This window comes from Anoplopoma fimbria, chromosome 14, assembly GCF_027596085.1.
Source record: "Anoplopoma fimbria isolate UVic2021 breed Golden Eagle Sablefish chromosome 14, Afim_UVic_2022, whole genome shotgun sequence".
Taxonomy (NCBI): domain Eukaryota; kingdom Metazoa; phylum Chordata; class Actinopteri; order Perciformes; family Anoplopomatidae; genus Anoplopoma; species Anoplopoma fimbria.
This window is the reverse complement of record NC_072462.1, coordinates 20,921,762-20,947,305: the sequence shown is the minus strand read 5'-3', so window position 1 is coordinate 20,947,305 and position 25,544 is coordinate 20,921,762. Positions and strand designations below refer to the sequence as shown.

General features: G+C 39.7%; 1 protein-coding gene across 1 annotated transcript in view; it reads right to left on the bottom strand.

Annotated features, from left to right (window-relative positions):
* Window positions 1-4,602: 4,602 nt before the first annotated feature.
* Window positions 4,603-25,544, bottom strand: part of spp1 (secreted phosphoprotein 1) — a 34,396-nt gene continuing 13,454 nt past the window's right edge. The window contains exons 2-9 of the mRNA XM_054611974.1: window positions 11,882-12,157; window positions 8,108-8,179; window positions 7,901-7,945; window positions 7,768-7,818; window positions 7,215-7,271; window positions 6,979-7,110; window positions 6,058-6,402; window positions 4,603-5,814 (exon numbers count right to left, since the gene is read on the bottom strand). Coding sequence (XP_054467949.1) covers window positions 5,392-5,814; window positions 6,058-6,402; window positions 6,979-7,110; window positions 7,215-7,271; window positions 7,768-7,818; window positions 7,901-7,945; window positions 8,108-8,161 — 1,107 coding nt within the window. The 5' untranslated portion in view covers window positions 8,162-8,179; window positions 11,882-12,157 and the 3' untranslated portion in view covers window positions 4,603-5,391. The remainder of the gene's footprint in view (window positions 5,815-6,057; window positions 6,403-6,978; window positions 7,111-7,214; window positions 7,272-7,767; window positions 7,819-7,900; window positions 7,946-8,107; window positions 8,180-11,881; window positions 12,158-25,544) is intronic.

Below are 25,544 nucleotides of genomic sequence, written 5' to 3'. Positions count from 1 at the left end.
ACCACACCACTAGGTGCCACAAAATCCTACACACTGTCCCTTTAACAAAACAACATCATTTCTTCTGTGCTTGAAAGCAGTGATTGGGCCAATCATGTGAGAGACAGATTGCCTTGTATTGTAAGTAACTGCTGCAACTCATCTCCAACTCTTATGTCCTGCTTTAGTGTCCTTAACTGAGACAGCATACTGTGCCATGTCACATGCTGTATCTGCAAGTAATATTGACCTTTAAGTCCTTAAAAGTTGTTACTAACTACCGGGGATACTATCAAATTGCTTTGATCACTGCATAAAATACTGTTTGTTTCCTTTAACTCAAGTCTAAATAATAAAAATGTATCCTTATTCAAGGCAAGCATTGTAGACAAGAAGGTCTTGCAAATGGCATTTTAATGAATCGGCCCCATCTAGTGGGAAAAGTGATATACTACACACAGCACTACACAGGCGAAGCTGCGGTAGGCCCATTAAAATCATAAATGTGTTTTTCTTGACGGTTGGGACTCTGAACACACTGTTCCTCTCCAAAAACAGTCACTGTTTCCAAAGACTTGATTTGTTGATCGGTTCATCACGTCTCAATCCCCACTGCAGAATTACACGTCTCAATGTGACTCATGGATAAATAGGGTAATCAAAATTAGCCTATTACCCTGTTATTATTACTTCAGTTTTGTACATTAAAGTTAAGATCCGGCGTGCTTGGTGAGCTGTCAGTGGCCCTCCCTGAAGGAGTGGCATGATGCCGAGGTGAAGGCGAGGGCAGGAGAGATCTACACCAACCTCTGCAGGATAAGGACATCATTAAATAATCAAAAACCTGTGAAAAAAACACTGTTTAAAAAGTCTGAGAGGGGCCACCAGACGGTTAAAGACTTGAACCAACAACGTTGGGAGTTAAAATTCTGACATTTCTCACCTCTTTTTTCTCATTCTTATATTTCACACTAGTCTTTTGGCACAGCCATAAGCGCATTTCACCACACACATTGCTAAGTATCATTGAATCCTTAAAGACCACACAGCAAAAAATAAATAAAAAATGTTGAGGGAATTTCAAGTGATAAATATGACAGAATATAATATAAAGAAGGACATCAAATGCATCAGAAAGTATCACTGCATGTATCAAAACAGCACTGAAGGCCCACAGTATAAGAACATAGCAACACAAAACCAGATCTCATTAGTAAACTGCACAGCTGCAAACACTCACAAATCAACCAGGGAGCAGACAGAGTGAATCTGGCTCACGTGATTTAATGCTAAAGCCCATTTTTCTCTCCTTCATGGTGATGAAGTGATTTATGTCTCAGTTACTGTATATTTTGTTCAAAACTCCACCACTGCTAGCAAACCTGCACCGACTAGCTGACATTTATTAGCTGCACTGGAAACTAAGCTAGCCTACTCTGCCTGGGGGGTTGATTTAAATGTCGTTGCTAACTTTCAAGGATTATTGCGAGGCCAGAGAGCTACTTACTTCAGTTCACATTCTCTCTTGAACAGTAACTGATACACAGTAAAAGTGTATCTGACTCTTTGAAACTATTTTTCTTATCAGTGTAAAACTTAATGTGCTTTCTCTTGGGCCCCTCAGTGGTGGAATGAACTCCCCACTGACGTCAGGACAGCAGAGTCGCTGCCCATCTTTCGGCGCAGGCTGAAAACTCACCTCTTCAAGAAGTACTACCCTGAGCCTTCCTCGTAGCACTTATTGTATTCGTATTAGTTTGTTGCACTTATTGTTTTCGTAGTAATTTGCCTCTGCACTATACTTTTGCTCTGGTTTATGCTTTTAGATGCTTGTTTAAGAAAGGAGATGCACTTATGACTTCTGGTGACTAGTAGTTCTCTTGAATACCTATGTTGAATACACTTATTGTAAGTCGCTTTGGATAAAAGCGTCTGCTAAATGACTGTAATGTAATGTAATGTAATGTAATGTAATGTTATGCAATAATAGGCTCCTGACAGACTGACTGACAATTACAACCCAGAGGGTGATGTTTCCCACATTTGGAGAAACTCAATGAAAACTGGGGAACAGACGGCCACAAATCAACATAGTATAAGGTACATTTTATGTTAAGTTTGTATTTATTAGTTAATGAGAGTTTTGGTATCAAGGAGTCCTGGATTGCCTTAGTTCCTGTCATAAAACACACATAAGAACCATGTACATGCTACCCGTACATTTATGATAATCAGCATTACTAACAGAGGCCTCTCTTTGCACATTTATTTTTGCCTTTTTTAAGGCACTGAAGTCATTTACAGTGTATGTCTTTCTTTTTCAGAAGGGAAAATGAATCAAGTCATGGCCTGTCAGTGCACAACTGATTATCAAATCTGAAAAATTAAGATATCAGACTCAAATACTGAAACAAAGACAATAAAACAACCAATATGGGGTATTGTTTTATTGTTGCTCTGTTCTCAACTTCCTGGCTGGCTGCAGTACAAACACAATAATTAATCATTATGACAAATGGTGAAATGCTTCTGAAAAAGTACTGAGAATAGGCCGACTAACTATATTACAACTGTTCAGACTCACTACCACCTACTACAGCGCGCTGATCTTATCAGTCAGGGAAGCCTGCTCCCTTATTTTACATAAAATGATGGGGGGGTAGTGTTTTTAAGAGCATTGCCAATTAGTTTTACCTCTTCTGCCCTTATTTTTTTCAATTAAAATCACTTATCATTAGTTCAAAGATGTTTTCTAGGACACGTATAAAGTATACTTCTTTTTTTAATTCAGCCTGCAATTTGTTCTTTAAATTCTTGACCATATTTTGGCAAAATGAGGGGTTTTCTGTCATAGTTTGTACTGCTCTTCCCGCAGTCAGTTCAAATCATTATTAAACCGTGGTAAAGAGATGCTTTTTTAAATAAATACGTGCCAAATGAATGAGTGTTCCCTTAACTTAAATGACAAAACATGAAAAGTTGGATTACCGCAAGTATCTTGAGATGAAAGGAAGCATAAGCCTCTGTCTAAAATGAGCAAATTTATTGTTACCAAGGCAGCAGTAAAGTCTCTTTGCCAGCAAAAACACACCCTCCAGTGCTGCTCCTTTTGCTGTAGACTGTGGATAGTTGTACCCGTGAATAGACATCACTGTCGGTTCATTAACGTGTACCGCAGTTCAGAGTTGTGACAGAAACATAATTCTTAACACATTTTTTAACTGTCTCGTCTTTGCACCTGAGGGGATTCACAGCTGAAGTTTGGGGGCACAGACGATACAAAGTCTATAATCAGTCAGAGCTCCCTCTGTGTTTATATGTCTATACAGGGAGGCCATTGACAGATGAGCAGATGAAGTCTAGACAAAAGGGCCCTCAATATGAGATTTCTGTATAAATCACTATTTTATTGCAGTTTGTTCTGAACATTTCTGCCTTTAGAGGACACTAAGCAGGTCTGCACTCAGTCCAGGGCTTTGACTTGACAAATACAGGATATTTACAGTTCTACACGGATTAGAATGTGTTGAGCACATCAACAGAATCGTCCTGTCCTTTTGCTACAGGCCTGGCCGTCTACTTGATTTGGCTATTTTTTAAACAGATACCTATTTGCATAATTGTTGAAGTAAAAATGCAAGGAAGAGCTTTTCACAACTTATTTAGCAGTTGCTTGCTGATTTATCATTTATTTCATATAGGCTGAGCTTTGAGCTGAGGGCTGAGGAAGCAGGGGGAAACAGAGAATATGGGAATAGCTCTCTCAAAAAAGAAAATTTGTGGTTTTTACAGGGAGTTACGTGCTTTCGTCACAGCAATGTTGCCAGGCAACTACTAGCGGAGACGCTGCACTGAATCCATGGCAGATTGATAAACACCACCAAACTCCTCCGAAAACCTCATCTGTCATTTGTACATATCTTTTTGTCCATATGTTCAACGTATCCTAATACAACGGTTTGTATGATATGTTACATAAGTTACTTCTAAGTTTTTGTGAGTTCTCCTAAGAATTTCTAGAAACAAGAGCGATTGTTGCGCCTGTGCAAGCACCTGCAGTGTTCAGGCAGCAAAACTATTTTGTTAGGTTTAAGAAAAGATTGTGGTTTGTGATAAAATTTGTAATTTTGTAAGGTAGAATAAGTTTGTTTGCTATGTAACTTATATATAACAAATAGGATGTTCACTAACTTTGTAAGTTACATAACCAAATTAATTTAAAATAGTTGACCTTTGGTTTCAGTGCTAGTCCTTTCATAGGAATGAGTACAAACAGTGAATGATTGCAGCCTGATGTTCATAGTTTGTTTTTTTGTTTTACTTTGGACAGAGCCAGGCCAGCTGTTTCACCCTGATTCCAGTCTTTATGGTAACAACGTGCCTGCTGGCTCCTGCTTCTTATGTAACAATCAAACATTCTTTTAGTCCACTTCAATTTGTTTTGAACTGTTCTTGTATTACATTTTTTAAAATGATACATTGCTTTTTATTTATTTTCTCCCACCCGACCATCTTTATATCTAAGACAAATGTTAACAACCAGCATCCCTTTTTATGAAAAAGAACTTTATTAATATTTTAGAAATGGTACAATATGATACATTACAGTAAACAACATGGGACAAACAACATGTTCAGGTAGGTAATTGTGCAAATGAACAGGAATGTGTTGTGTGTACTGTATCTATACCGGATTGAACCCTTTGATAGATGGGGGTTTCTCTCCGTCTAAATCCTTTTATCTACACCAGCAGGTTTGATACTAGCGAGCAACTAAGCTAAGCCATACAGGCAGCAAATGTATGGCTTAATGTCAAGTTTAAATTATATCATGCTTGAAATGATTACAAGTACTTAAATAAACGGTGCACTTTTTTGCTCTTGTCTTATAAGCACAAAAACAATGTAAGTTTGCACGTTGCAGTTATTAGGTAATGGTTAAATGTAGTGATGTGCGAGTGTAGATATCAGGACTCAACTTTGTATCTATGTTCTTTTCCAGTTTTGACCTTTAACCCTTCAGTTAGAGAGGGTAGAGGACAAAAGTCATGAGGTCAGTCAACCTCTACGTTGCAGTCGTCTGTTTCAACATCCTACCACTTTTCCTCTGCGGGGTCAAACATGGGAATCTAGCAGGGCAACCAGACCACAGGATGCAGGAGTTATTGGTTTATTTAAATACAATCCAGAAGGAAAAGCATTTCTGTTTCCCAAAAGATGCACAAATAATCACAGAAATATTGTCTGAACATATTGAAATCATTAATATTTAGGCATGGTGGTCCCTGTTTGGCCCCAGAGTGGGAAGTGGCTCTGGGGGAGGGGGGAGTGATTTGCACCTGGATGCAGCGTGTGCTCTTTATGTGACCCTTTCTGACACAGCCCCCCATTCCCCTTTCAAGGAATTATCATCTATTTGGCAGTGATGACCACTGGCATGTCAGTGGTGGTGGCTTGTCCTGCCGCCTTCTCATCTGAATCGCTCTCGGTGCTCTCATCTGATTCGCTGTCAGCGGCTCCGGGCGTGGCAGTGGTCTCCTCGCTGCTCTGGCTGTCCTCGTCCTCCGACTCCTGGCTGGTGCTTGCACTGGCGGAGCTGTCACTCTGCTTCTCCTCCTCCTCCTCCGGAGTGCTGGAGCTCTCGCTCTCGCTGGTGGTGGCGTCGCTGGTGGTGGCGTCGCTGGTGCTTGCGCTCTCCTCCTCCTCTGGGAGGGGAGCCTGGCGGGGGCTGAGGTCCTGGTCCTGAGTGGTGCTGGCGGAGATGTCGAGGCCCTGGCTCTCCACCTCAGGGGTGCTGGTGTCCTCCTCCAGGAGGTCGGAGTGGACCTGAATAGCCTGGAGGTGAGGCAGAAGAGTGACGGGAGGATTCTTTTATTTAGGTGGTTTGAAGATGAAGTGAGATAATATTTAAGCACCAGTTCTAATTCAGCATAATTTAAAAGATTACATTTGGTAGGTGCAAGTGAGAAGGTAGCACTTCTGTGATTATTGGACAGTTAGTGGTAAGAACATTCTACAGCAGCTTAATGTCAAATTGGATTTCATTTGGACTCTATAGAAACTCAAACTAAACTGTACCTTGTACACCTTCAGTGACTTGTCCACCTCATTGCCCTCCGTCATGTCGTAGGCCATCTTCTTTCCTGTGCCCATATACTCGTAGGACTTGTAGGGAGCGGGGACCTTGTGGTAGGATTTGTCCTCCACGTAGATGATGGACTTGTAGTCGCTGGGGTAGCCTCCCAAGCTGTCGCCGCGGGCGGTTTCCATTTCCATGTCAGTGACGATGGTGGGCACGATGGGCTCAGCAGTGGTTTCAGCAACGGGTTCCTCTGTGACGATCACAGGGGTGACGGTGACAGGGGCGGGGCTGGAGGACTCGCCTGACTCTGTGCTTTCACTATCTTCATCCTCCTTGGTTTCCTGGAGACACAGAGGTGGGAGGTGAGCTGTTGCAGAGTTGGCGACTGAAAATGTGATTTGGTGTTTTGAGCATACAGGCATATAGCCGCGTCAGAAAATACATCCAATGGAAGTCACCATCTGTTTCACTCGTGGCGTTTATTGCAAGTCTACTTGCTGACATTGCCTTAACATAAACATTCTACTAAATTTTGTTTGGCACAAAGGTCAGGCAAGGTACTAGCTTGTTACTGTTAGCTTAAGCAGCATTTGCTACTGTTTCTGTCCAAAGTCAAAACAAAGTTTGACTCGCAAAAAAGTGGAAGAATTACCAGTAACCATAAAAAACATGAGCTTAATATTAATATACTGAATAAGTTAGTACTCATTATTTAAAGAAAAAAATGAAGAGGCACTTATAACAGGCCAACAATATTTGAGCCGTACAGTTTTGAGAAAATGAATGTCTATTTTGTCTGTATTATTATTGACAGGTGGTTATTGCGAATTATTTGGTTGAGTTAGGGTAATGAACTAAACACAGACCTTACACACTATATGTAGCCAGGTGCGTTATCCATGTGTTTTTTTACTCACACTCTCCTCTGCATCATCATCATCATCATCGCTGTCTTCACTGTCCTGGCTGTCGACAGTGGCTGTATCTGGGGATGAAGTTGTGTCCGTGATTTCGGATTTGACTTCTACTGGAGCCTCTGCTGCCGCCTGCTGCAAGAATCAATAAAATACACAGTCATAAGCTTCACCAGAGCTGTATTTTGCAGACTAAATACTTAATATTATGAGGGACATTATTGGAAATATTGTCTCACCACGTCTTCATCTGAACTCTCTGTGCTCTCGTCTGAGCCGGCTGCTGCAGCAAAGTTCTGCAACATGGGAGCGACACAACAAGTTTGATTCATTCTTTCTACTTTTACTGTTTTATTGCTTTTTCATTCATGTAACATGTCTCCAAGCTGTTGGGCGCCTGCTGACTGCATGTTCCTCCTGCTCTCTTTCTATTATCAACACAGGGCCTCAGGATGAGGTATTGATGCCAAACTTAAAGGGGTACTCCAGTGTTCCACCTCCATATAGTCGGGGAACTCATTAGACACAGGTTGAAAAAGGAATGGTTGAAATAGAAGAAGCAGAGGCTGAGATATCCTGACTTCCCTCATGAGGGTAAAGTTCCAAAACACTGGATCTTGCAGCTGAAATGCCCACATTTTTAGAGCCCAATAACTGCAGTTTGTAACCCGTCTTTTCTGTTGAAAATGTCATCAATTTTGGGAGAACCCTGATGACATCATCAACGAAACATAAGACAAGAGTAGGGCAAGTCGAACTAAACATGGCGGAGAGAGAAATATAATATTTCACCTGAACAGGAGCTGCAGGAACCTCTGCCGGCGGGGCTTCTGGTCGTCTCACCTGTGGACGAGACCAACGTCCATCAAAGTGGAAAAATCTCTCTCTCTCTTTAACCTTTTTATTTCTCTCTCTTGGTACTCACCACTTCCTCAGAGCTCTCTGAACTGCTGGCAGGAACTTTTCTCGCCTAAAAAGCAAAATAAATTTACACAAATGTAATTGAAGTTTCTATGTATATAAACCAAAACTCCAAAATGTATTTAAACTAATGTCAAACATTTTATTTGACAAAGCTGCATTCAGCAAAAGTCATCTTTCAGTTTTGACTTGACAGAAAAAAGCGACTCACCGGCCGGCAGAGAACCGTGGCGAAGAGCAGAACGAAAACAACGGCCACTTTCATTGTGTCACAGTTTGGTATCTGGATTGGGAGACAACCAGAGAGGTTAAAGTCACACAACAAAAACAATCAAACATAATCACGATGCACAGAGCTCGTATGACACCGAAATACCCGTACGGAGGCCATAACTTCACAGGAAACACAATGACATGTCAAACAGAAAAGGAGCTGCTAATCGTCTCGCCCAGATTCCATCCTAAAAATGAAGGCTGCGTGGTCACATGACCGTTAACTAGCAGTGGTACTTCCTGAGGCCTTGGTAGTTCACAGGAAGTCATTAAGTCCTTAATTACAGACATAAATGAGTGGTTGTGTCTCCCTGACATCTCTGTTTCGACACAGTAAAACATTTTCTCTGTCATCAGAGCGAGAAAATCACATAATTTGGTGGTTTATTCTAATTTGAGACAGGATGTTTCAGGCTGATTCTGGTCAAGACTATGTGAGAAAATAACAGGTATGACCTCAAAAGAGATGGATGTGGGTGTTTGGCTGAAAAGAGTTTAGACAGTAAAATCTGTCTGGGTCTAGCTTACATTTCCATCAATTACTCCACAAAGTACTCTCCAAGGAAGTACTGATCTTTACGTGTATTATGAGAGATTTAAATCAGCTGTTGTCTTGCAAACAGATCAACAGACATCCACTGCAAGAAACCCAAATACTACAAAATCATTAGGCCTTAGGACAAACACTATATTTATCTTGAAGTCCACATGAGCTCAGGGCCTGGTTTTAAGATTTTTTATAAAAAGTGTCAGCATGGTGAAATTTTAAGGAATAAGGCAAAATGCTGAAAAGGCTTTAAGAAAATAGAAGGAATAGTGCATTTGTTTGGGACTACTATCAGCAGAGTCAGTTCATAGTTGGTTTAAGTCTAGGGGTTTGTTGACAATCACAGTAACACTGAAGTAGACATTTAGAGTACTTTTGAAGTGAAATATCAGCAAAATGTTGTGCATCCCTCTTTTTACTGCAGGTATTAAACCTTGTAAACAGAAGCTCTAAAATCATTTCTATTTTTCTCTGTTCCCCTCCCTAACTGTAACTTACTTTTTGTATGTGCTGAGGGAGGAGCAGTCTGAGTGTCTGCATCTATCTTTAATGGTAGACTCGTCCTATACTGTGTAATTCACCAAGTTATAACTGGAAAGCCACAGAGTAGCAGAAACATGACACATGGCCATATGACCGTATGCGTGTGTGTATTTCTGTACGTCTGTCTTTGAGAGGGCCAATTTAAGTTTCAGACCTCAAGAGTATGGGCAATTTGTCTAGGGGCCCCACTTCTTTCAAGGGCTGCTTGAAGGTTAAGTGTTGGTTTTAGGGTGTAGGTCAGAACTGGGTTAGGGTTAAGGATAAGGGTAAGGATTAGACACCTAGCTGTGGTGGTTATAGGAATAGTTCATCATTTTAGGAAATCTGCCGACCAGCTTGAAATTTGTATGAGAAGACCATTACCAGACTCATATCTGTATGCTGCATTTATGTAGCTAAAGCTAGCAGAGAATCAGCTCAGTTTAGCATACAGACTGAGAGCAGGGAATGGAAATGTTGGACTGGCTCCGTCTAAACGTGACTAAATCCACCACCCATCCCTGCAAAGCTAACCAATTAAAGGGTGGGTCCATCTGCGCTCTTTTCCGTTTTTTTGTTTTTTTTTAAATGGAAACGCCCACTCAGTAGTTAGCAAAAATCAGTGAATTAGGTTACCAAAGTAAGCTGATCGATAAGGTTATTAATAATGTGAACCCTAAAAATGGCGGAGACAATGTTAGCTTTTCTAATGTTGGAAATAACTGAAAGGGTTAGTTCAGATTTGTGGAAGTAGAGTTCCAGTATACATCTGTGTTCTGAGAGGAAAAATTACTTTTTGTGAATCGTTGCATCGATGGGTGAGTTTGTTTGTTTTATTGTGTGAACTAATATGGCGTCAACACAGCCATACATTGCTTAGCTTTTGTGTTGGTGCTCCCGTCTGCTTCTCCAAACCGAGAGTATGAAAAGGCCATCTAAGTAACTGAAGGTTATAATACACACTGACTATGAATTAGGATATATGTATATATGTATAGAACGTCATCATGCAGAAAGCTACATTAGGTCACGTGGGAAAATGTTTTTAGAAGGACAATAGCATTTTGATGCTAAAACATGCGTACTTCCGCTAAAATTTGAATCTTCAGATTGAATGTATAAGAAACACCCATGGTAAGCTACAGAATCATAAAAAAACCTCAATAAAAAATATAAAAAACTTAAAATAATAGACCTGCCCTTTTACATATAACATCTCTTTTGGTCAATCTATAAAATGTATTAACGAGTTGTGGTTTTACAAGGGGTTATGGGCCAAACTATTTATTTTAGGAGCATTGACTTCCAGGAATCTTGCCTTCACAGTGAGATTTCAGGCAATCTTTGAGACTCAATCACTTGGCCACCAGGATGCCCCAAACCATCACAGCTCTTATTTTGAAAATTAACTCAGGGGTCTAAGAAGATGACATCTCTGACCCACCTCTCTCTTCAGTATAAAACACTGTTGACTGAGCTGGAAGTTAATAAGCATGTATGTGTGTTGTTAGTGTAACTTCCTGTAAGTTGCTTTGGATAAAAGGGTCTGCCAAATGACTGTAATGTAATGTAATGTAATGTGTGTTTATTCAGTGTGGTTAGTCGGGGCTGGACCTGCTCATGCGACACAAAATTCCATAAATTAGTATTGTGCTGCCCACAGCTTCCCCTTCCTGCTTTGGTGTCACCTTGATGCTAATCAGCAAATTAAACACAGCCGCCTCCACATTCAGCTCTGACCAATCACAGGCTGACTCCCACAGCTGTTAAGTCTTTAAAAATAACTCATAATTAACTGCAATAAAGTGCAGAGCTGCCATTGCAGATGACCAAACCCTCTTTGTGGTTCAACAAGTTTAATGTTAGTTTGCTCGACACTGACTTTTAATTTCTGCTAATGTTCTGCAGGTGTGTTTAAAATACAGTCCAAAAGAAGTTGCAGTTTGTAAGAAAACCCTCAGCTGCAGTTGGACTTTTTACCTTTTGGACTTGTTTGGACAATGTTTTATAAAGAAAGGTTTAGAATAAAATAATAAAATAAAATGTATTTCTTTATTTGTTCTTCTTTTCGCAGTGTAGTGTTCGTAAAATTAACTTTTTGATTACATTCACAACACTGGAAGAAGAAATGCATAAAGGAAATACACTACGTGGTAAAAAGTGCATTCCAGTTTGTCCCAATGGTGTTGGATTGGGTTGATGTCAGGGCCATGTGCAGGCCAGTCAAGTTTTTCTACATCTAACTGGGAAAATTATTTCTAAATAGAGCTGACTTTGTGCACTGGAGTAAAAGGCCTTCTCTCAAACTGTTGCCAAAAAGTTACACTAATGTCACAAAGTGATTCCCTTCATTGGAACTAAGATGTCCAGTCCACACCATGAAAACAGCCCCAGACAAAAAGTCTGTAGTCAGGGATGTCCACACACTTTGGCCATATAGTGTATTTTGAATGCATAAATTACTTTTGTTTTTAAGTTTCTAAATGTTGAATTATATTCTTTAAGTTAAATAAAGTACATTTCCAGCAGCTCATACAAAATAAACCTGCCCTCCCACTTTTCATCACACCACCAGTGCTGCAGGAAAAACTCCGGCCCAACACTGTACACAGTAAATATAAAGTCAAGTATATTCATTCTGACCTTGTTTGCACAGGGAGGAAGCTTCAGGAGTTCAGCGGCTGTAGGTTGTTGGAGCAGAAGCAGATAGACGTGGTCTGTCTAGAGTTTATCTCCTGAGTTTCCCTTGATGTCGTTCTCTGCTGAGTGATGCTTGTGCTGATGGTGAGGCTCCTGGTTGGCTTATAAACCCTCAAGCCTCAGGCAGCAGCCAATCAGCTCGCAGCTTGTGATGTCATGAGGTTAACCACTCCGTGGTCCACCTCTCCTCTCCCTCTCCCACTCTTCCTGTGGTTGGTGCTGTGGTGGTGCGGGGGCACACACACACACACACACACACACACACAATGCAAAGACAAATACATGGATGAAGACATGCAGACATTTACAGCCCAGACAGAAGTATGTGAATGTACTTTTTTGTGCCTCGCTCCTTCACTCCTCTCGCTCCTTGTGTGTGAAGTTAATTTAAGGACATGTAGTGACAGGCTCTGGGAAAATAAAAAGCAGCATATAGTGTCGGGTGGTATGACAATGATTCAGCTTCCTCACAGACAGAAGAAAATCATATGACTGAGGTCTCTCTGGATAATTGAGATTTTGTCTGCAACAACAGACTGATTTGTGTGTGTGTGTGTGTGTGTGTGTGTGTGTGTGTGTGTGTGTGTGTGTGTGTGTGTGTGTGTGTGTGTGTGTGTGTGTGTGTGTGTGTATGTGTAACAGTCTGTGTTATGTTTCCAAGAATATGAATATGTGACTTTTTAAAGCACAAATGATTGACATTTTGACTAACTCAACTAAACAACGTTGTTACATTTCAAGGGAATTTATTTTCTCTTTTATTACATATTCAGGGGAGATCAGGGTGGACATTTCAGTCAAACATTATTTCACACAGGAGACTGGTATTTGTGTCCCGTGTGAAACCAAAAGAAACATACTTATTTTATCTGAAACCATAATCTTTTACTAAACCTAACCAAGAAATTTTGTTGACTAAACCTAAAAGTAATTTATAGTGCAGTTTCGAAAAGCCACGAGCGGTTAAAACACTATCGATTTGATAAACACATATGTAATGTGTGGATATGGAACAAGTTTTTGGTTCGGAAACAATGAGAGTCAATGTATCCCTGGTCTGCAGAAGCATCCAATTTTATTATGGCGGAGGGGTTGTGATACATTACGTTTGGAAAAGGAATTGTCTTTATTCTAATGTGTTTAGTCGCCATGTTTAATACAACATTGCACTACAAGTCTACAAACTGTAGCATTGCTCTCATACAGGCTACTGTCTACAGTTTGTGATAACTCTGTGTAGTATTACCTTGTTACCTACCATGACATCACTTTCAAGTCACGTCATTTTTTTTACGTGACCAAAAATGGGACAATCCAGAGGAAAAGCAACAGACAAGGATACCATGACAATAGTCAAATTAAAATATAGAAACTCGGCAATATAAGGTAGATTTAAAATTAAAATTATTAAATTAAAAGTATGGATCACAGTAGTGTATAATTGAGACACTGTACAATTCCTATTTGAGTGATAAAGCGGAGGTCATGAGAGGCAAAACAAAGTGCTCTCAGTAAAGTTTACAAATATTGTTTGGTTTTTTGGCTCGTATCCAGGCAGACATTCCCCGAATTCTCTTGTCATTTGGATTTTATGGCTGCAGAGTTGTTGAGATATCACACACATCAGACTTGATTGGCTCATAAAGTGTCTGAGTCTGTCTGATGATATACACTGTATACATACACACACATACACACACAACCAGATTCAGAGTTGTTTACATCTAGGTGCACTTTGCTTCTGTAGACATATTCCTACATGTTTTGAGATTCATGGTCTAGAAAAACAAATGGATAAACAACAGAAAAAGAACCGGAGACCATCTTGCAATTGGATCACACAAGCTGCGACACAAAATCGGGCCAAGGGCTTAAAGTGTGCAGGGGACAATGGCAATCTTGTCCACAAAATCTGTCCCCAGACAGAAATATAAACACCTGGCAAAGTACTCAAACCGCTCCTGTGGTAGTTCCCGCCACAGTAGGTGTCTCCAGGGCTATGTTTTGTCTTGACGACACACATTCAGACTCCAAGGTGAAAACAATACCATCGGCGCTGTCGTGGCTGGCAAATACAGATACTTGATGTCAAAAAATGAAAAAATATAGCTTTGTCATATATATGTTTCTGAAAAAACTCTAAAGGAAGACCTATGTGATTGCTTACAGCCATTCACACACTCACGTTCCGTTTCTTTCTTCGCTTTCGCTGGTTAAACTGTAGCAAACGCTCAGCAGACACAAGTCAACAGTCTCACTTCTGATCAGCTCACATAGCCTACTATACACCCATCAATGTTGGGAAAACATCCGTCTTGATCTGGCTCAACAAAAAAGGTTATTCAACCTCTGTTATAGCCCAAAATTATCAATTAAATCAGCTTAAATTAAGTCCTTATAAAAATCTTTAATAGTGTATTGTAATAAATTTAAAAGCAAATGAATATCCACTTTTGCACTATTTAGTATTAGAAAATATTGTATTAAAACGCTTTTTGAATGGCAAATACTCGCTATCTGGCACTGTGCAGGTGACCTAACCGACAGATGGTTTATTTAACAGACCTTCTTTGAAACCTTTGTGGAAAACTGTTTGGAAAACCGGCACTCTCATAAAATACTTGATGGTGATTGGACGAACCATATGTTGGACACTAACGCAATACTTTGAGTCTGACAAGATGGATTTTCTTATGGTCTAGTGATATTGCAAGAATTCAGCTGTGGTGTGGTGACCGCAGGAGAACTGATCCAAAAAGTGATGGCAGACGACGCTAACTGCTGCATTGTAAAATTGGACATATACTTTTTAAAATGCTGTCACAGCAAAGCATATCCCTTTTGCTGGAAAACATAACTTAGATTTACAAGTCACAGTACTCCCTGCTTTGTAAACATTCCTAATGAACCTAAATCAGTAATTCAGAATAAACACAAAGGACAATTGGATGGCGATGGAGAATGTACACACAAACACATTTAAACATGCACAGGTGTTACATAAATAGTAATTTAATGCATTAGACACACTGATTTTTGAACACACACAAACACACAGAAGACCCACTGAGTTTATCTGTCGACGCCGTTAGTCACTGGGTGAACACACTCACACTGACTGACTGTCTGATTACAGTAACACTATGTGTCATCGCTCTGATCGTACAGACGTGTTGAACACAGACAGCTTGATGAGTTCTGAGGCCTCACAGTCACAAACGTACAATTACCCAACCGCTCAAATCAAAGCTTTCTCCTTCTACCGACACACTGAGGTATGTCGCACATGAGACACAGCCGGAGCGTCCTGCTCAGTCTTGTGTGAACCCGGAGAACCGTCGCTGTCTGATAATTGAAGATGATATATCTTCAATGTTTTTAAAGATGTCCTTGTCTAAGAGTCGATGAGTATTTAATCTTCCTATTAAACTAAAGCACCTTGTGATCTTTATCAGGACAACTGACTGACTTTTTAATACCTCTGTCGGGTGTTAAGTTTTGTGTATACTCGTGCTTGGCACCGTAGCACAAGCCCCTGCAGACGCTGCACAAGCTCCGAGCATGAACGGAGGCATTCATTCTATATGTGCTGTGTGCTGCATTATTCCCCGAAACACAAGAGGGTATACCTCCAAAATGAACTGTGAAGAATCAAAAACACAACGAGTGTAACCCTGAGATATGCCCATATACTGTAAGTGTAACCGGCAAAAAGCCACAAACCAACCTTCACAATGACAGGGAGGGATTGTGACTATCTGTAAACTCTAATATGCAGGGACTACTTTATTGTACAAACCTTGTAAAGAAAAAAGTCAAGTATTATATGCATTATAAAGAAACAAATGTTGAAAATCCTGTAAACAATTTGATTTGGCTCGCAACCTATATACTCACATGCAGATTTGTAAGACTAAATGTTTGTTAAGCATTTAAAAGCGAATTGGCCTTCTTTGTATAATCCCTAGCGTGTAAAAGGTCTTATCAGTGACGACCAAGCGCTGCGACCACTTGCGGATCATACGGGCCTCACGCGTCGGCAATTATTATATCATTTTCTGGCGGGTGGGATACTTGCTGCACTCATTACGGGGAGTATACACCAAGGTTTAGCCTTCATGTATCTGTCCACGGAGAATCTCGCACACTTAGACATCATTTTTTGTGATAGTATATGACTGTATGCTCAAGAACCTCTCGTGGTTGTGGTTACTGACATATTTTGAAAAACATACCGGTATTGACTGCTGACTCCTCACTCTTCTTACCCGGCCAGTAGGGGCCGCATGTGATCAGCAACCGTTTCAGAATCAAAAGGCAATTCTGGCAATAGCCTAGGCTCAAAACAAGCTCTACCTATTCTGTTGCATGCCATGTTTTTGTCCTCTGTCGAGACTCGAATAATGCCATCAAAACCTCAAAAGTGTTTGTCTCACATTTGAAATGTTTAGTTTTTTTCCATCAGTGAGCAGCTGTTTCATTTCATTTCTTAATTTGCAGTGTGGGGCAGTGGGGGACAGTCCATCAACAACCCGCTCTAAATTCAAACCAATTTGGTCTGCAAGCTAGCAGGTGCAGACAAATGCTAGTCTACGTACTCAAAACTCGGGAGTAGGATGTGGTGTACAACTAGGACACATGTACTGAAAACCAGTAATAAAAAGAACATGAATAGTTTGCACATGAAAGTTAATGCGATTAATTGTGTGGAAATGTGTCAGGGTCATTAATCATCTAACAGTTAAGCCAACAACTCCCATGAAATCTAATCACCAAGAAATTAGACATGAAGAGAAAATTGAAATGTGATGTGTCAGTTTCTGATTAGAAAATTAATGATTGAAAAGTGTTAAAGACGAAACCAGCTGTGACACCAAAATAGCTTGAAGAAGAAGAAGATGACAACTAAGACAAACCGCTGTAGCAACGATGAAAAAAGAAAACAGTGAAAACAATGAAAACAGTAAAAACATCAAATGTGATGAGCGGAGGATGGACTGGTCTGGGACACGGAGTCTCCGGTAAGGACTCCTACAGTTTACAACGTTGGGAACAAAAAATAAATCTGAGTTTATTTGGAAAAACACAAAAGGGTCGTTTCATAGTTCAATAAAATAGTCCCAAAACGAGAACCATTGTATAAACCAAAAACAAATCAAGTCCACTAATATGTGTCTGTTTATCTCTGTTTGTGCGTGTGTTACATATTGGACTGTCTTATTTGTGTGGTTTTCACTGCCAGTTGCTGTTTTCTCACTTTCTGTCTTTTTTTCAATACATTATTGCATTTCTCATATGTATGTGTATGTATTTAAAAATGATTTACACTGACATCTTCCCCGCTCCCTAAATAGATATCAAGGGCTCATTCTAAGCTAATAAATCAGCTGAAATGCTACATACTGGACTTCTAAGTCGACTGCAGGCAAATATAATGCTAAATATCATAGATATGCCAAAGAGCCAGGCCTTAAAGCGGTTATACTGGATATTTTTATAATAACAATGTATCAAATGACTGTGAAAAAATGTGGCCATGTGAAGGGCGTCCCTAAAGCAGCTCCCCCCGGCTTTAGGGAGCTCTATAGTGAGTTTTAGCTCTTTGTTTAGCTGTCCGGCTGCAGCTTTACTGTTTTCGCTCTCAACGTGTAATTTTCAGTCGTAGTAGGCAACTTTTTTCAGAGACAAAAACGTAAACACACCCACGGTACACGACCTGCTCCGCACCATATAGACATATAAGTATATATCATAAGTGCTTATAGTTTTTTTTTTGGTTCTCTAGGACTGAAACTCACATTCAGGCTTCTCAATGCCAACCGGTATCAAATAGTATAATTATTTACTGGACAAAATAAACTGAACTTGACATACGCTGACATCATTGGTCATTTTCTTCTTGCCGCTTCTTGTTAAATGCATGTGAGGGGCTTCTATCTCTGTGGTTGCCTCAGTGTGGAAATATTCCTTTAATAGCGACCTCAGGATATTTGTGTGTTCATACAATTTGCTGCATTAATCTTTAATAGTCCACTAGTTCATCAAGTTCTGTTATCGTAAAAAATATATATGAGAGTGTTAATGGATGCTGGGAGAGATCAGATGTGGTCTGGCTGCTGGTGGAGATGCAACAACTCGTTTAACACAAAAACACACAGACACACTATCAAAGACATGTATGAATATAATGCATGCCAACACACACACAGAGGAACAAATACACACACACAGTCTCCAGGCTATAAATGTAGTGGAACACTAGCTGGCAGACTGTAACAAGATGAGAAGAGTGTAAAAACCTGCTATAATAAGAACTTTCCTAGACTTTGTGTGTGTGTGTGTGTGTGTGTGTGTGTGTGTGTGTGTGTGTGTGTGTGTGTGTGTGTGTGTGTGTGTGTGTGTGTGTGTGTGTGTGTGTGTGTGTGTGTGTGTGTGTGTGTGCAGTGCAAGTATATGTGTTTTTTTGCTTATATGAGGACAACACTAAAACACTAAGAAGATGAGAAAAAGATTTGACTTACTTTTGCTACATCCCATCAATTCTGATGTATCAAAAATGTATACATTGACATAATCTGATATTCTAAGTTGTTTCATATCGATTGTGGATGATAAAAATGCTTTTTGGACCAGTGTGCGTCACGTTACGTTGCCAGAAAATTAGGATAAAGAGTATGGCCACTACGACTAAATCTCCTTGGATGTTCAATGTATCCTCATACAACTGTTCGGATAATATCTTACCAAAAGTGAATCCTCATTTTTTGTTTGTTTTCCTACGACAACCAGCAACATGTGTCAATTTTTGGTCATTACATAAATACAGTCTTTTCAAAATAAACTTCCAGCTTCACAGAAAACTACTTCGATAGGTTTATTAAAAGATTGCAAAATACTTGAAAAAATGAATGCTGGATGAGCCCAGCCTGGGATGGTTTACCCGGCAGCGACAGGAGGGCATATAGTGCACAAGGGCAAAGTTCAATTAAATGAAAGCTGGACTGGAAGAGCAGGAAAATTGGGACACAGCAACAAATCCCGACGGACAATTATCAATAAATTACAACGTAATCTAACGCCACCTCTTCATGCCAACTCTAGCTGCCCATTATACAATACAAGTGAGCCCTTTATATGAAACACAAGTAGAGCCCATACAGTAACATCACTTTGTGAGACTATCAAAGGACCAGATAAATGTGCAAGATTTGAGACAGTGGTTGTTCTAGCAAGCTTCTGCACTGATTACCTTCTTAGCCCCCCTGATCAAATGTCATTCTTCAGATAATGTAGCCAGATACGGATTGTAAGTTATTAGATGGGTCTGTATGATGAAAGAGCAAGTCTGAAAGGACACACGTAGAAACAGGCAAAGCTGACAACAAACAGACAGAGAAGCAAACAGAAACTGAAAGAGAGAAAGAAAAGGAAGCAGAGATACAACAACATTCACTCATAATACACATACTCACAAAATGGGCCAGCCTTTTCAGTTTTGACAAAACAAAATGAAAAATCAGGCCTTGAGCTATAAAAATGTTGAAACCGACCACAGTTTGGATCTTTTCCTCCTGAATTTTGCATCTCCCATAAACAAAGTCTGGATAAGCCGCGGTTGTTGAGACAGGAAATAAATACATTGTGAAACAGACTCCCGGCTTTATGTGACTGAGGTTTCCTATCTGCCGTGTATAAGATGCCAACAGTTTGACATCTGCAACACAAACACAGATTTCAGTAAGAATAACACAGTTAATCCGGTGAAAAGCTCTCAAATAAAAAAACAGTCGCCTCTCTGAGACAAGCTCTAAAACTGAGCAGGACGTGGACCAGAAAAACAACTCCTCTATGTTGTTGCTGATTTTAAAGCAGACATGTTTTTCTCATGTTCCAAATGAAATATTAAATTAACCATAAGACCAGTACGAAGAAAAGAGTGACAAACAGCTTGTAGTAAAACATGTTTTTGAAAAACAGAAAAATAAAATTGTTCTTTCAGAGCTTTTATCACTTCCTGATGTGATTCTTTTCTTGCTGACCACATGTTCACAAATCAAACACACAAACACAAACACAAACACACATAGACAAGTCAGGCACACACGACAGGTCTGTTGTATTTTAAGCTTCCACCCCCAGTTTCCACCATGACTGTGTGGCCGTTCACTTCCTGTATCTGGTTTGGCTACACTTGCTCACTTCCTGGAACCAGCAGCAAGTTTCCATGGAATGACATGGCTTTCAATGTGTTTGTATGTATGTGTGTTCGCATATGTACATAGCACACAAACACACACACACAAACAGGTTTTTAGGATCATGTGAGACAAGTCACGTTTTCATTTGTTCTAGGTGGGGCCTTATAATAATTTTCAACGTCAACTAACTTGTCTTCATATTATATGGCAGTTTTTCTTAGACAAATTTAAAATTCGAAGGACTCTTGGGATTATATATCATCCCAGAATCACTTTTTTATGTGAGATTTGTTCATACCAGTGTTCAAACTCAGATTAATCAAGCTCTTTTAACTACTCAAATTTGTCATAAATCCCTGGTTTTAAGCCTCTTTTATCATTTATAAGTGTTATTGTGCATTTTCACTTATCCTTTATGCCTGAGTGTAAACGCCGTAACTCAACTAAGATTAATGACCCCAAAACAAAACTCCCTAAATTTGAGTCTCAGTACAAGATATATGAACATTATCTGATCAAACTACAGGGAACAAACTCAAACACCAACATCATGGGTTGGAAGATGATTTAGGTTGACGTTTAAAAGCCAGAAAGCTAAATATTTCCTACCTTTAGCCGTTAAAATCTAACACTTTACAAGCAGTTTGACAAAATTTTGGTTTTGACTCTCCTGTTGCTAAAATCATGTGACCCCTGTTTACAAGCCCTGGATCAGTTGTAGATGGACACTGTAAAACGAAATATGACAACTGTGCTTCAGACCAAAGAAAATAACTTTAGTGGTGGTAACAAGATTTTCCGTAATGGCAGAGCTTGTGGAGGTGCTGGTTTGGTGAAGGATGGTCTTCAGTTTGTCAGCAGTGGTGCTGGCTGATTGTCATGTGGTGGAAACATGACCGGTGTTTTACAGGGTTTTGATCAGAGACAAAATACAGGATTTAAACAGGCGTATGGTTTCCTCCCTGAGTTTCTTTTTACAGCGTAAGCCTGCAGATTCTGATCAGAGAGCAGAATCACTTGAGTGAGATGTCATCGTCTGTTTCATACATTCATTCATTCAAGGTTTCAGCTGATGCATTTTTTATCTTATCCCAATGAAAATATTCACACAGTATGACAAGGAAAGCCATACCCATTGAAAACCTTCTGCTTCTTTTAATCTTTGCAAGCACAACGCATAACTGAAGTGATGGTGCAATCTAATTCTCAAGGTTATTATATAAATGTAAAAATTGGAAAGCCACTATAGAATTTCCCCCCTTAAGAGTTCAGGTTCAGCTCAAAGTTAAGATGCAGATTTACATTTTTCTTAGTTTTTTGTTTCCCCCCTTAAGAATTTGTGTGCTTCATTTTCAGCTACTCCAACAAAGTAAATATTTTTTTCTGTTCCAGAGTGTACTTTTTCTTCTCTTATAGAATCACTTTCACATTACAGCAGGTTGTATAACTATAGACGCTCTTTTTTCTGCCACTGAGTTTCATGTCAATCCTGCCAACTGTACAGTCTGTATATAGACCAGTACAGCTGTGTGCATGCTGCATGAAGAGAAAAAAATACTACTAGTTGTACAATAATACTGCTGGTGTTTCACAACTTTGTCAGGCAGGAATTCTTCATAGTAGAGAGGGTTATCTGAAGTCCGGCAGAAAATGGAGTGAACAGATTTCCCTTGTACATTTAGGGGAAACACCCCAGGTGAATAGGATAAAAAAAAAGTATCTAATATATATCGCCCTGAAAGCTTCCCAGCTGATTATTTACATTAGGAATATCATTTTTTGTATTGCAGGTTTTCTGAAAGTTTCTGTTTAAATAGGCCAATGAGGCATTCTCTTATTAAATATGTGCTAGTTGTGCATCGTTTCCAGAACACAAATCTGAACATTTGAATAAAGCCAGTATCAAAATTCTTATTTCATGTTGTTGACATACAATAGTAAAAGCATTACAGAGGTCTTTTTATCACTCCATGAATCAGGAGATACTGCCAACAGCCATGAAAAGATAAATAAATAAAGTTGTCTATAAATCAGGCTATGAATGATCAAACCCCTCTAAAAAAAAAAAAGGAAAGTTTTGGTGTATATAAGTTCTACTGAAGTGGAGATGTCTGGCTCAGAGTATTTTTTTAAAGAACGCTGCCTTTAAAGACATGTATTGTAAAATGACATACATTCGGCAAGACACTACAGGTGAATAGGGTAACAAAAATATATCACATGAAACTTCCCCAGTTGATTACCTACATTAAGGCAATCATTTTTTTAAAAGTTTTATTAAATGTTATGTTTAAATAAAGCATTAGTTATGCCAATTTAGGTGAAATCTACAGAAGCAAATGGACAAAATAGTAAAATAAACACCTAAATGTGTATTTTAAGATGTTTTCTTTCCACTATTTTGAAAGAAGATGTGTTTTGGAAACAAAATAGCCCCAAATCTCAAAATGAACCTGTATATGTAATAGTCTTTCCTTAAGATGATTTGATTTGCCCAATAGTTATGGTTGTGGGTTGGATCATTCTCCGGAGAGACTGTATACTGATAGACAACAGTTACAAAAATGTTGGGTGTTTATTTTTTCTGAGATTGGACAAATTGCAAAACAAATAAGAAGCGAATGATAAACATTTTCATCCAATCTTGTGGTGAAAATCAGTTTCCCCAGCAGATTGGACATTTTCTTTGGCTCTGGTGAATGAAATGGTTTAAAGAATGTGGAGCACAGCAGAAGGCGTAGACTTTAGGTATATATTTGCTGTGTCTTTACACCAGGATCTGCGTCAGTTTTAATTCACACAGACATGGAGCAGAGCAGGATTACAGGTCTGAAATATACGTTGAGCTTCCTGTCTGTGTGAGGAGCTCAGGGTGGTTCCCTAACAACCTTTCTCAGACATTCCATTTCTAATTATGCATGACATCTGCTCAGAGCTTGTATTTCACTGATGAGCAGCGATTTAATGGTTTCAACGTGTCCAGTTTCACAGAAGACAATGTTTTTTAACCTAATGTCCAATAAGATGCTGGCTGCTCCATGTTTTGAAAACGCCGCTTGCATTATGTTGCAAGAGGTGTCACAGTTGATTAACCAACACTGTAGTTTTTTTGAGTTCTTTTTTTTTTACTTCAAGGGACATTGATATAAATTTTACCAGTCAGGAACTAATTTTTCCAAATATTCAGACACCACATGAGTGCAGCACAAAAAATGCCTTATCTCGCAATGCTAATGAAAGGGAAAAATAAATAGTGCATAAACAGACAAACATAACCTCCTTGGCGGAGCTATCTAATATATTGACCTAAACGTAGCAGATGTGTTTTCTTGTCGAAATGTGATCGTGAATGATGGGATGTTGTATGTAGGTTTTGGCAGGGAGATTTTGTCCCCTCTTCCCAGTGGTACATGTATGCGGCACTGAATCTTTTAGTGGTTCGGAGTACCAGACTGTGCAGGCCTACTTTCACCGCTGCTTTTATCAGAAACACTAACATTTCTTTTTTTCAATTGTTAAATCTATTCTGTTGTTAGCGAGGATCAAGACCATCGTGCGGGTTTCTTTGGCTGCTGCCTTAAAGACTTATGTCACCCATTAGCAAGCAGTGTGACTATTATTTTTAATGACAATTATTCATTTTTAGAGTTTGTTCCTCACTCATTAGTGACCACCACAACCATTATTTTTTTAGACATTTAAGTCACTCCTGCTTCCTGACAATTTGCGGTTAAATTTGCTGCAGACTTGTGGAGTTAGATCAAAATGGGACAAGACCCAGCAGCTAATTATGCTCCAGTAGACGGAACCAAAATCAGAGGTCAAAACAAACACATTTAACCAGATTACACTGAGGGTAACAGCACTGATATCATCTCAGACTTTCTGTGTATGTGTGTCTCATTAAATGTTATGAGAGTCTGTGTGAACAATTAACTGTGGAGCGTTTCTGCTCTCTGAGATGTTTTTGCAGGAGCAAGGCAAGGTTTTTAAACGTGAAGATAACCGACACAGAGTGGAAACAAATATCAAGAACACCTCAACAGTCACATAATTCACTTAATTTCAACACCCCCGCAATAATTATTATCTTTGTAAATATTCTAGTATCCATTCTCTTTTGTTGAAATAAATGAAATGTATATTATTTTCTGAGAATATGGTTATTTTAAAGCTATGACTTTAATTTGTGTTGATGTTGGTAGAAAAACGTTTGAGTTTCTGAGCACCAGAGTCCCTTTACCAAACCTCCCATTTTACTGCACCAAGGTCTGAGAGTTAGTCTGCGCGAGTCTGCCCTGCACAGTCCTGGTTCTGCTTCACCCCTGTTTCCCTTCCCTCCAGCAGGACCAGCAATACAGCCTGGGTCTCCAACAGCTTGGTTTCAGTTCTAGCTCCCATCAAGGACCAGCAAAGCAGCTCTGCTTCTTGCCGGAGGGGGAGCACAGCTGCTGCCGGGCGCAGAGCTCTCCTCCTCCCAACAGAGCTTTGACTGCAGGTTGAAAGCAGGAGCGATGCCAGATCTGGGTCTGTCAACGGCAGACTGGTTGAAGAAATCTCTGGTGGACCTGAGTGCCAGAACTCGTTTCATCTGATTTTGCGGGGAATCTGACCCGGCGACATTCATTAAGAATAACTATATAGAAATAGCAAATAATCTCTTATGAATGTCACAGAGAGGCATCAGAATAAAGATGTCACTGTTTTATAAACATTTAAAAAGTTCCTTGTAGTAACTTAGAGCATCAAAATGATAACACAAAGTCAACCAACAAAGCTCTCAGACACAATCTTAGGAATTAGATCTTATCCAGTAAAACCTAAGCCAGACAGAGCAGTATTTTTTGCATATGTATTTGTGAAATGTGTTAAACCATAGCTGAAGAGAGGTTTCTTTTTGGACCAGAACAGAAAGTTGCTCATCTCATGACTGGTCTGTTCCTCAATAGCCATGGCCAACAGGCTCCCAATAAGCCCTGGGGTCTGAGTACAACCATGTTAAAACAGGTTTAGCAAGAGAATGTTGCAAGTCCTTGATCCAAGACTCCTTGCACAATATGACCTCTGCCCATGACCACATCTATGAAGTTTGTCCAAGTCCTGATAGACCAATGTTTCAGATGTGCTGAGTGTCTTAGAAAGAACTGTTACTGACAACCATTAGAAGCTTTACTATGATGCTGAGAGGATGGTGAGCAGTCGACAAGTCACCAAGTCAAGCCGGGAATAATAAAGGAGCCCCAAAAGGAGAATGCAAGCCAGGAGGAGGCAAGCTCTGCGTTAATGATCTGATGTGAAGAACTGGACCACCATCAAAAAGGAATTGATCTCAGACAGCTGGGTGGGTGAGTGTTTTTGTCTGTGCCACTCTGACGAATGACTTAAACTTCTGGGAATATCCAACTCCC